General features: G+C 35.9%; 1 protein-coding gene across 2 annotated transcripts; it reads left to right on the forward strand.

Moving 5' to 3' along the window:
* Positions 1-2314: 2314 nt before the first annotated feature.
* LOC132052113 (ARM REPEAT PROTEIN INTERACTING WITH ABF2-like) lies at positions 2315-12329 on the forward strand. 2 transcript variants are annotated; one of them, XM_059443486.1, is made up of 19 exons: positions 2315-2688; positions 3605-3771; positions 4841-5013; positions 5105-5225; positions 5308-5382; positions 5496-5590; positions 5752-5827; positions 5942-6052; positions 7821-7949; positions 8042-8110; positions 8251-8310; positions 8559-8682; positions 8775-8914; positions 10273-10336; positions 10423-10502; positions 11186-11250; positions 11343-11460; positions 11537-11661; positions 11893-12329. In XM_059443486.1, exons 1-19 carry the CDS (start codon positions 2430-2432, stop codon positions 11984-11986), a joined length of 2145 nt encoding a protein of 714 aa, XP_059299469.1. In that variant the 5' UTR covers positions 2315-2429; the 3' UTR covers positions 11987-12329. The 2 variants fall into 2 exon arrangements, with proteins under 2 accessions (XP_059299469.1, XP_059299478.1); XM_059443495.1 differs by having other exon boundaries at positions 2316-2688; positions 5942-6049.
* Positions 12330-12590: the final 261 nt, after the last annotated feature.

The raw sequence follows: 12590 nt of genomic DNA on the forward strand, positions 1-12590 counted from the left end.
ATTAAATTCTACTTTTTAATACTTTCTCCGTCCCAATTTAAATGTCTTAGTTTGACTAGGTACAAAATTTAAGAAATAAAGAATGACTTTCGAGTCTTGTGGTCCTAAATTAAAGATATATGTAATTTATTAAAATGTCATTAGAATCTTGTGGTTATAAACTTGTCAAGTAGAAAATTGAATTGTTAACTTACTGAGTATAGAAAGAGACAATCTTTTTGGGACAGACCAAAAAGAAAAATAAGATACTTAAATTGAGACGAAGAGAGTAATAAATTTATGAGCAAAGGGCCAAAAATGCCCCTCAACTATGGAAATAGAGCAAACTTGCCCTTCTATGAACTTTGATGTCAAACATGCCCGCATTATTGGTGGATTGACTCATATTTGCCCCTCAGCTATTAGAAATAGAATAACTTTGCCCTCCATTTGACTTGATTACCAAAAATGCCCTTCTCACGAGTTTTTTTTTTGGATCAATATGATTTAAGGGGTAGTTTGGTGTGAAGGATAAGCAAAAATAGTCCTGGGATAAAATTTTAGTGCCTTCTTATCCCATGTTTGGTTGGAATAAAAATTCGGAATAATTAAACCCGGGATTAGTTATTTCGGGATTGTAGTCTTATTTTATCCCATCTTAAGGATGAAATAACTAATCTCGAGATAACTTATCCCGGGATATGAGTTGTTCCCAGCCAAACGAGCCCTAAGAGTTAAGACTCCTTACATGTGTAAGCTAAACCAAAACCAAAGCATCCTGCATCGTACGCCAATCAACCAAATTGGATCTCTCTGATGGACGCGTAAATTAACTAATCTATATTGCTTCTGTATTTCTTATTATATAAATATAATTGGATTCAAATGTCAAATTCTCATAAAAATGAACTGACACAAAGTTCTCTGAAGTTATCAAAGCTAGAAAAATGGTGGGAAAAAAAAAAAATCAAACCTACGAAAATGTTGAGGGAATCTAATTATTTTTAAAATCAAATCCGAAAGAGCCTGCAAGGCTAAATAATCTGCAATGTCTAAGAACAAAAAGGTAATTTCTCCAGTTCAAAAATGGGTCTTCCGAAACGCTCATCATCCTTTCTAATTTTTCTCAAAGTTTTCAGCTGATCTTTTACACAATTAAGGTTTAAAAATTTTCTTTTAATAAAAAAGTATTTACAAAATAAATTAAACACTCTAACCGAGTTAAATGAGTATAAGGCATGAGTTGATTGGTTAAATAGATTTGGGTTGAATTGAATTAAATGAATTTGATGAGTTTAACAAATTTATTATTATAAAATAGAATTTTATGTAACATAGCATGACAACTAAAGGAGAAGGAAAGCTTTGTGTGTTGAGTATACCTTGAGGAAAATAGTAATAGTTGGATGATACTTTGGTCATAAAAGAAACAAAAGTAATATTTATATGCAAAGCTCAATACACGGGTGACCTTTTGAGAATTTGCTCTTAAAAAGAGAAGAAATTGCATATTTGCCCCTCAAATGGGCGAGTCTTTAATTTTTGCCCTTCAAATGGGTCGGTCTTTAATTTTGTCCTTTAATATTGAATTTATATCTAGTGAGACATACGTTCTTTAAGAGCACATGCATAATCGATATTATGATGTGAAAATATAAATTTACACCCCGCTAAAAAATTACTCCTTTCATTTCAATTTATTTGTCTCGTTTTGACTTGACACGGAGTTAAGAAAATAAAGAAGACTTTTAAATCTCGTATTCTTAAACTAAAGACATATAAAAGTTCTCAAAAAGCCCTTTAATCTTGTGGTCTTAAATATGTCATGTGAAAAGTTGAAATTAAAGAGTTAGTGAAAAAGAAAAAAAAGACATTCCTTTTTAAACGGACTGCAACAACATACCTAGTGAAATTCCACATAATAGGGTATGGGGAGGATAGTGTACGCAGACCTTACCCTTACCTTGGGAGGTAGGAAGGTTGTTTTCTGTAAACCCTCAGCACATAAGCAGTTTAAAGCAATATAAGATATATGAACAAATGCTATTTAAAAAACCTGGCTGAAAAACAAAGAAACAGTATCTACCACAAACAAATTGAAACATGGGGAATATTTGCTACGAGGGATAAAAATGAAAGACCAACACAAAATAGGAGCAAAAGTGTAAATGACCCTTATAAAAAGCTTCTTCGGCAGTGTATTGGCCCAAGCTAATTGGCTATGGAGGGATTAATGGCGGGAGACCCGAAAAAAAGTTTAAATTCCTCAAAATTTACCCTTCTGGTAAAACGCGGGCGTTAGTTGCCCCCAAAAAGGGTCCGGTCCGGGTTATACAAAACCGAAAACCAAACACTCCCAATAAACATTTCATTTTTATCCCCAAACTACCCCCACACACACTACACACACTAATTACACTGCATCACACCTTTTCTCATTTTGCTCTCCCATGGAGAACAACCAGAAGCACAGCGAACGTTCTTCGTCAAGCTCTGGTAGGAAAAGCTTAAAGAGAAAGCTAGTCGAAGATCTCATCGATGACGTGGATCGGAACAACGTTCTAGAATCTTCTGAAGATGCTCAACAAGATCTGGCGCGTGAAGTTCGTACCCAAGTAGAGATTCTAGAATCTTCTTTTTCTTCATCTGAATCAGATCGCGCGTCTTCTAAACGCGCTATACATGTTCTCTCTGAATTAGCTAAAAACGGTAAGGCTAAAACTCTCCGATTTGGTTTTCATTCAGTGAATCAGAATGTTATATGTTTGCTAGTTTAATTTTAGGGAAAATTACGCTCTATGTCTATTTTTGTTTACGCTACATAGCCTGTACTTTGTGTATAAACACCTGATTTAGCCCATATTTGTTTATAAACACCTGATTTAGCCTATATTTGTTTATAAACACCTGATTTAGCCCATATTTGTGTATAAACACCTTTTATACACTGTTATACACTTTATACAAGGTTGATATATTATGTATAATGCTTTCCCCCAGGTATAATTTATTAGCCAAAAAGGGTAAGGCAAAAAATCTCGATTTGAGTTTTTTCTTTTCATTTCCAGTTGATCAGAATTTTAGATGTTCATGCAGAGAGTTTGCTAGTTTTAATTTTAGGGAAAATTTACGCTCTATGTCTATTTTAAAAAATATTTATGACACGTAGCTCATACGTTGTGTATTAACACCCGATTTAGCCTATATTTGTCTATAGACACCTTTTATACGCTACTTCCTCTGTTTCAATTTATGTGAACTTATTTGACTGGGCACGGAGTTAAAGAAGAGAATGACTTTTAAACGTGTGGTGTTAAATGAGTCAAATATATTTTGTGCGGCTATAAATTATTGCATAAAGATAAATTGTTTCCAAATATAAAAATGGGTCTTTCTTTTTGGCACGGACTAATAAGGAAGTAGGTTCACATAAATTGAAACTGATGGAGTATTGTACACTTTTTACAAGGTTGATACATTATGTATAATGCTTTCCCGCCAGGTATAATGTTGTATATATCGTGACGTAAATATATTCAAAAGTTGTATATTTTTAAAATTTTCTCCATTTTATCAGTTTGGGAATGATAATAGGTTTTGATAATTGAGCATTTGTGTTTTGTAGAGGAAATTGTGAACGTAATTGTAGATTGTGGTGCTGTTCCGGCTTTGGTGAAGCATCTACAGCCGCCACCTCATGGGGGTGAAGGTGAAGGTGAAGGTAGTTATATGCCATACGAACATGAGGTTGAGAAAGGAAGTGCTTTTACGCTTGGGCTTCTTGCTATAAAAGTAAGTGTTCAGCTCTTTTTTAGATACTCACTCAGTTTCAATTTGTTTGTCTGATTTTGACTTGACACGTAGTTTAAGAAAGTAAAAAAGTCTTTTGAATCATATGTAGAATGTATCAAAATGACCTTTAATCTTGTGGTCTTAAACATTCCGTGTGGAAAGTTGGAATAAAAAAGTTGCCAGAAAAGGAAAAAGACATTCTTTTAAATGGTCTAAAAAGGAAAGTAAGACAAACAAATTGAAATAAAGGGAGTTCTTTTAATTTTCTCAGCGTATCATCAGTTGTTCTATATTATAGCCATCTTTAGGTGATGTGGTAAATAGAAACTAGTTCCTTTCGGCAGATGATTGTATTTGTATGAATTATCTCATAATTCCGGTGATAGCCAATTATAAAGAAGAGATTGCTTGTGCAGCAGAAGCTATGTATTATATGGAATAAGTAACTTGTATTCTTGTGTACTTGGTTTAATCTATTTGTGCATTCCTTTGCGGCAAGTGAAGAAGACTCAAGTTTCATTAGTAAGGGCATTTACCAAGTATGTCGTTAGGGTGACCGTTGAGGAACTATCATTATGACTTTACATATCTCTTAGACTCTGAAATTATCTATTAAGAAGAAAGGGTAACAGGCTGGCAATCTCTGAAAGATTATTTTGTGTGCAAATTAAATAAAAGGTTAATTACCTCATTGTCACGCACAGTAGATAATTTCCCATTAGGAACGCGTGCAGATCTAAATTAATTTCAACTAGTGTAAGATGAGTGCTGTGAGTTGACTGCCTATTATTAATATATTTACATTCTACTTGAAAAAGAAGCCCTTCCAAATTTGTTCCGTCAGTCAAGATTTATGGCATATAGATGATTTTCAACCTCATCTAACTCATAAACCTAAAGCATTTGTATTTGTTCCTTATGTACCTTCTTAAATTTTTGTGTCTCTTGCTCATAATGAAAAGAACTTTGTTTTCTACTTAATTCTGTATGATCCTTACTTTATGCATATATCAGAGGAGTAGATATTTACTCTCTTTCTTTTTTATATGTTAAACTTTATATCTGACAGCCGGAGCACCAACAACTGATTGTTGATGCTGGAGCTTTGCCTCATCTTGTTAATCTGCTGAAGAGGCACAGAGATGCTCAGAACTCTCGAGCAGTCAATGGTGTTATCCGGCGGGCAGCTGATGCAGTCACGAATCTTGCTCATGAAAACAGTAGCATCAAAACTCGTGTTAGGTAGTTTATTATTATCTGAAAACTGTGTTATTGCAGCATCTACAGAAAGAAGACTTCTTTTTCTCACTTCATCTGTATTTTGTGACTATAGGTTTGAAGGTGGTATCCCTCCACTTGTTGAGTTACTTGAGTTTGTTGATTCAAAGGTGCAGAGAGCAGCTGCAGGATCCTTACGAACGTTAGCATTTAAGAATGATGAGAACAAAAATCAGGTTAATGGCTTACAAATATTTATCTCGAATATCTCTACGGTCATGTCTTCTAGTTATGTTAATTTGTGTGAATGGATTGCAGATTGTGGATTGCAATGCACTCCCCACTCTTATACTGATGCTTCGGTCTGAAGATACTGCTATACACTATGAAGCGGTGAGACATCATTTACTGTCATGCTAAACTAGCATATATTTAGTTAAACCTAGGGTATGCCCTATGCTTCATGTGGTAGTTATCCACAGAACTAATTAAATTGTGGGCGGCAGGTTGGAGTCATTGGAAATCTGGTGCACTCATCACCAAATATCAAGAAAGAAGTTCTTCTTGCAGGAGCTTTACAACCTGTAATTGGGTTACTTAGGTATAATCAACTCTCATAACTTTCGAGCAATCTGATCATATCAACATTTCTGGTAGCTGCATTATTATTTGCAGAGTCCTGTAGAAGGACCTACCTGTGTAGTTATATGGTCCCTCCTTTTTTCCTGTGTAGTTTGATGAGCTATAAATCTTGTATGCCAGTTCGTCCTGTTCAGAGAGCCAAAGGGAGGCTGCTTTACTGCTGGGACAATTTGCAGCAACCGATTCAGACTGTAAGGTTGATTGAACTAATAAACTCTATTTCCTTCTTAAACGCAGAAACTATTTTTCCAAGTAGCATTACTGAGCTACTTAAATTACACCCAATATAATGTATTTGAAACTCTTGCAGATTCATATTGTTCAAAGAGGTGCAGTTCCACCACTAATTGAGATGCTTCAATCTCCAGATGCTCAGCTTAGGGAAATGTCAGCCTTTGCCCTAGGGAGGTTGGCGCAGGTGGTAATTTATCTGATAAATCTTGAGTAGCACAACTTTCTTATACATGTCATGATAATTTTTCCATTCTTTCTTTTAGTATTAGAACTTGGACTATTGGTTGTGTGATGAAAGCTTGCCATTCAAGAATTATCTTTCCTTCTTTCACATGTTCTTGGGGATGATTTATCAGAAACCTGCATTTTGATGATTACTGATTTTGGTTTTTCAATTGTGACCTCTTTTATATGTATTGTCCACATTTTATAAATGAAATCTTATTACTTAACCGTAAGGAAAGTAAAGGAAGTAAATCATGTTGTGATTGGTGTTCCCATTGGATTATTGATTATGCAGTTGCTGTGAAAGGTTTCTATTTAAAAAATGTTTGTTTCTGACAATCCTTTATAGACGACCAACAGTTAATTCACATAGTTTGTAATTTTGTACGACTCCTACCTAGGAGTATGTAAAGGAATCTCTAAGACAATAAGAAATTGGTGCTTTTGGGCACAAACACTATTGAAGGACAATAGTAATGAACTAATGATTTCCTAATATGGAAGTTTAATCTACCCTAACCTTCCGGAGGCTGTAGTATTGAGCCTGAGCAAAATCATAAACTGAGTTTAAGAATGTAATTTTTATCACTTAATCTTCTGAAACTGCTTGATCTCTTGTGATTTACAGTTTCTACTGACAGGCTTCTACAGATTTGTATCAGTTTTCCTCATCAGTAAATCTGTTTTAGACCGACTATGTTGTATGGGGCGGAGTGCTGGCCAGTTAAGATCTCTCACGTTCAAAAGATGAAAGTAGCCGAGATGAGAATGTTGAGATGGATGTGTGGCCACACCAGGAGCGACAGGATTAGGAATGAGGATATTCGGGATAAGGTGGGGGTGGCCTCGGTGGAAGACAAGTTGCGAGAAGCGAGATTGAGATGGTTTGGGCATGTGAAGAGGAGAGACACAGATGCCCCAGTGCGGAGGTGTGAGAGGTTGGCCATGGATGGTTTCAGACGAGGTAGGGGTAGGCCGAAGAAGTATTGGGGGGAGGTAATTAGACACGACATGGCACAATTACAGCTTACCGAGGACATGACCTTAGATAGGAGGGTTTGGAGGACCCAAATTAGGGTAGAAGGCTAGTAGATAGTCCCGTTACCCGTTCTTATTAGTAATCGCAGTATCGCAATATAATTTCTTATGCTCCAATTTATGCTATTATCTACTATTTCCTGTGCTTTCATTACCCTGTGGTACCTGTGCCGATTGCATTATTTTATTTTATATTATTGCTTTTACATGTCGCTTTGAATTTCTTAGCATTATCTGACTTGTTTATGCTTTTATGCTTTTCTTGAGCCGAGGGTCTTTCGGAAACAGCCGTCCTACCTTGGTAGGAGTAAGGTCCAAGGTACACTCTACCCTCCCCAGACCCTACGATGTGGGATTATACTGGGTTGTTGTTGTTGTTGTTGTTGTACCTCTCTACCTCACAATTTTTTGGTGCATGTTCTACAATCACACTATAACAGTTTTGAGGAGTAACATTGATTGAAATTTTAATAGCCCAAGCAAAATGGTATATCAAGATACTGTGATGTTCCTTATTATGGTACATGAGTATTTTAACTTCTTACTCTCTTGGAGCTCCTAATTAAATTGAAATGTGATGAATGAAGGTGCAAGAGCATTTCCTTCTGTTCTTCTTTCCCATAGCACTATGTTTGAGTTGAGGATTTAGTACGACATTGTTGACCAGGTGTTAGTGGTTCCGTGATGTTCAGGATACACACAATCAAGCTGGTATTGCTCACTGTGGTGGAATTATCCCATTGTTGAAGCTCCTTGATTCAAAAAATGGATCATTGCAACATAATGCTGCATTTGCTCTTTACGGGCTTGCTGATAATGAGGTGTTGCATGTTATCAAATCATATATTCTTTGATTATAATCAGTTTCATGCACTTAATTCTTCTTTAGACTTACTGTGACTTTCTGCTATAGGATAATGTTGCTGATCTTATAAAGGTTGGAGGTGTTCAAAAGCTTCAGGATGGAGAATTTATTGTCCAAGTATGATGTCTTGACTTCCTTTCTTTTGGATTTTATGTTTTCTCTCAAGGATAAGTGCCTTTGTTACCTTAAATGAGTTTGCATTATTCTCTTTTTGCAAATTGCCATGGGCTCCTAAATTGAGTTCACTGACTATGCAGCCTACTAGAGATTGTGTAGCGAAGACATTGAAGAGATTAGAAGAGAAGATCCATGGACGAGTGAGTTTCTATTTCTTAAATTATTTGCTTGTGTAAGTTTTCTCTTTGGCAATGAAGGGCATGATTCATACAGGAGAATAATAAACCATGAGTGTGTTTCTTTTGCTACGGATAGCAAACTTTTTGTCACATGAATGCAATTTACCTCTGTTTTCCACATTTTAACTTTTACTTTTCTCAATTTTCTTTTGTTAAATCTTATAGGGTTATTTGTGATTATATGTAATATGTTTATCCTTTTTTGGTAGATATTGGGCCATCTGTTATATTTAATGCGCATTGGGGAGAAGGTTATTCAGAGACGAGTTGCTTTGGCTCTGGCCCATCTTTGCTCACCAGATGACCAGAAAACTATTTTTATTGATAACAATGGTATATGTTTGATTTAGACCTGAGATTGATTTTTCACGGGTTCTGGTTAGGCTTTGGCAATAACTTCTCCTATGCTGTTCATGCACTTGTAGGATTAGAGTTGCTTCTGGAGCTCCTTGAATCAACTAACTTGAAACACCAAAGAGATGGCTCTGTAGCTTTATGCAAATTGGCTAACAAAGCTAGCTCACTTTCACAAGTCGATGCTGCTCCTCCATCCCCAGTACCTCAGGTTTGTTTATCTTATTTTTTATTCCGAATGCACTATTTAGATGCTTCAACTTTTTTCTTCGAGCTGGATTTAGATTATTGTCTTTGACTGTTTGCTGGTTAATGTTTCATTTCTCCACTTTGATACCTGTATTGCTTAGTCAGACTATCATTGTTTGCCCTACTAGGAGTTTTCAAAGATTTCAACTTCACGTTCATCTTCATAACTTCTTGATTTTAGAATAATTAGCATAATTTTAGGACACGACCTAAATCTTACATTTACAATAGGTTTACATCCTGAAGCAACTGTAGATTTTGATTTAGACATTAATTGTTGTTTGTGAAACCTCCAATTACATTTTACAGATACAGGTTATGTGAGGAACCAATTTCCCCATTCCCCATTATTAGCTGGGGGGTCAGAAGAGATAGCAATAGTGCTGTCATGGAATTGAAAAGATCTCTATGGATCAAAGATGCTACCTTTCTAGAAGCAAAAACTCACCTTCATGGCAGTAGTTTTATTCAAACTATTGAAAATTGTGTATGCAAGAAAGATATTTGCTCTTGCCTTTTAGGAAGAACCTCTGTTTGCAGATCCAATCTTAGTGAGAGTTGGGATTGAGCTTTTACTAAAAGAACTTATAGTAAAAGGAGGAAACAACTTTCCGAAGCTTATAATATAGCTATGCAAATTTAATATATTTGGCCATCTTTTCTTGTTGTTTCTGATATTCTGGATTACTTCAAATTTACATGCTCATCCCTGTCGACCAATTTCCATTTTTTCAAGGCAGTGTGCTATAAAGACACAAGGCTTAAACCCCCCCCCCCAACCCCCCACCACACACACACACACACAAATAGTTGGTCGAGGATGGAAACTCATTGAGAGATCTATTACTGATTGGGCCACCCCTCTTAGCAAAGAAAGTTTTTCTTTATAGAGAGGGAGTAAGGAGTTTTTAAAAAGGATGACTTTTGGGAAAATCCAAAATGTTGATCTGTAAAAATTGAAGGCCCCTTCCCCCAGGGGGAGCATGTGCTCCAATTTTGTGTCGTTTCTGCCACTAGGCTAAGCTGTTAAGTAGGACATGAAGTGGGGCTAGGGTGATTCTTGATGCAGATAATGGCGAGAAATTTATGATGACATTTGGGAGAATATGAGGTGCTTTGAATTTTGATGAAATTTTGTTTTTTACCACCCTATATTGGCTATTGGTGCTGATTGTTTTAACCATTTTAAGTTTTTGTTTACTGTTTCATATTGGGTTGATTGTATTCATTATTTCTGTTATTTTCTATCTCAATTGATAATGCGGCTTATTCCATCCCGATGTTGTACCTCTTCCCCTCATTTTTTCTCTTTTAATCCAGGTCTATCTGGGCGAACAGTATGTAAATAATTCTACACTGTCTGATGTAACATTTTTAGTTGAGGGTAAGAGCAGTTTTACTAAGCTAATATAACTCTCTTCCTTTCTTTTTAAATGTTGTATCTTACTTTTTTATGTGTTCTTCCACCAGGCAAACGGTTTTATGCCCATAGGATTTGTTTACTAGCTTCTTCTGATGCATTTCGAGCTATGTTTGATGGTGGCTACCGGGTGAGTTGAAGTCTACCTTTTTTGTTTTAAATTTGTTCATTTCCTAATTGTTTAAAAGCTATGATCCGTTTGAAAAATCAATCTTGTCAATTTAAAGATGACATCTTTCTTAAGTGGACAAGGGTAGAGCTGGCCATTATCCACTGAGTTTTGAACCGTGCGCCTCATATACTTTGTTTTATCTATTTTTTTTGTTTGTAATTTGATTGCTCGCAAGTTTGTTAACTAAGCAAGAGTAAGCCAGTTATTATTTCAAAGTATTCGTTTTTCTATGATTGTCTTCTTTTGTATAAATGTCACTTCCTCTATTTCATTTTATGTGTTTTACTTTCCTTTTTTGTCTGTTAAAAAAGAATGCCATTGTCTATATGTAGTAATTCTTTAACTCCCAACATCTCGCATGGCATGTTTAAGACTACAAGATTCAATAATATTTTGGTACATTACATACATCTTTAGTTTAAAGACCATAAGATCCAAAAGTCATCCTTTTTTAAAACTCCGTGCCCGGTCTAACTAAGACAATGAAACGGAGGGAGCAATACTGAGAAGTGAGATGCGTATGCATGGCCATTGCAAAAAGAGTCACAAGTAATAGGCAAGCATATTTGTTTAAACTGTGTCAGCGTATCTGGGATTAGCTTGGTACTTTGTTTCTAATAGTTTGTAGTTAATTATTGCAGGAACGAGATGCCAAAGACATAGAGATCCCAAATATCCGATGGGACGTTTTTGAGTTGATGATGAGGTAGAATGCTCTTTACTTGCCATCAAATCCATGGCTCATATTCTGGAAGTCAATCTTGCATTTTTAAGGACTATAATCTCTCTTGCTTGCAGGTACATATACACAGGATCGGTAGATGTTAATTTGGATGTTGCGCAGGATCTTCTAAGAGCTGCAGATCAGTATCTATTAGAGGGCCTTAAACGTCTTTGCGAGTATGCTATCGCACAGGTGAGTGCTGATATCTGTGGGAGTTCAGGGGCAGTTTCCTGTCACATTTTTACTGATGAATTTTTGTCTTTTCTAGGATATATCTGTGGAAAGTGTGTCTCTCATGTTCGAGTTGTCAGAGGCATTTAATGCTTTGACTTTACGTAATGCTTGCATTCTATTCATTTTGGAAAAGTTTGACCAATTAAGTGTCATGCCATGGTATGTCCTGGACTTCAGTAATCCTTAATCACATTATTTTTATGGGTTTGGTGGGTGGGCAATCAAACTGGATATCCTTCTATGTTCACTTATTTGGTGTGTGAAATGCGTGAAGCATGCCATTCAACTTGAAGTGAAAATTTCCAAAGTGATGTATATAAGGATATGAACTCATTAAGAATATGGGTTTTGTCTTGTACGGGTTTTAACGCGATGTAATCTCATATGCAGGTATTCACATTTGATTCAACGTGTATTACCTGAGACTCGTAGTTACTTTGTAAGGGCACTTACCAGGGCAAATCAAGCTGACATGCGGGTCTAGATGTTTCAGATTCAGTTTTGTTCTTTTATTAATTGTAACCACGGGAGAGTATGTACAGGTGTGGGTACTATTGTAATAGGTCTCAAAATGAGAGCTAATGTAAAATTCCTCATTGAATGCACCAATTCCAGATCTTTGGATGGTCAACGTAGCTTATAAAGTAAGGTTTAAACGCCTGTGATGTTGTTCATAATGGTCTTTGATGAGGTGAAAGAATGAGTAGTTATATTGAAAATATTAAGATAGTGGGTGTCGTAGTGTAAGATTTTTATATACTTAAGCGTGATATTAGATAGTAATTCATTATTTGTGAGGTATGATAGGTGATTTCCAACTTTATTCATAGTAATCGGGTGCCTTGACATTTTTAATGAAACATGTCCCTTATACTCAATATGCTTTGTTATGCTATCTACAAGAAAATCAATGAGAAGATGGATGGAAGCCCGCGCAAACTTGTCTATATTTTTATGTAGTTTCATTGACAGCATCAAGAGGATGCAGATAGTAAAAAATATAGAGGTTACAGAAGAAGATTGGCAATTTGGAGTTGGACATTTCATCAAAGCATCTTCGGTGCCTTTTTGTCCAAATACAGTCAAAC

Source organism: Lycium ferocissimum, chromosome 1, assembly GCF_029784015.1.
Source record: "Lycium ferocissimum isolate CSIRO_LF1 chromosome 1, AGI_CSIRO_Lferr_CH_V1, whole genome shotgun sequence".
NCBI lineage: Eukaryota > Viridiplantae > Streptophyta > Magnoliopsida > Solanales > Solanaceae > Lycium > Lycium ferocissimum.

What these genes read in the sequence shown, in the direction of transcription:
- LOC132052113 (XM_059443486.1), top strand. Translation starts at nt 2,430, where the DNA reads ATGGAGAACAACCAGAAGCACAGCGAACGTTCTTCGTCAAGCTCTGGT. An exon ending in CCTGTAATTGGGTTACTTAG is followed by an intron (nt 5,591 to 5,751) that starts GTATAATCAACT and finishes CTTGTATGCCAG; the next exon opens with TTCGTCCTGTTCAGAGAGCC. An exon ending in CTCCATCCCCAGTACCTCAG is followed by an intron (nt 8,915 to 10,272) that starts GTTTGTTTATCT and finishes CTTTTAATCCAG; the next exon opens with GTCTATCTGGGCGAACAGTA.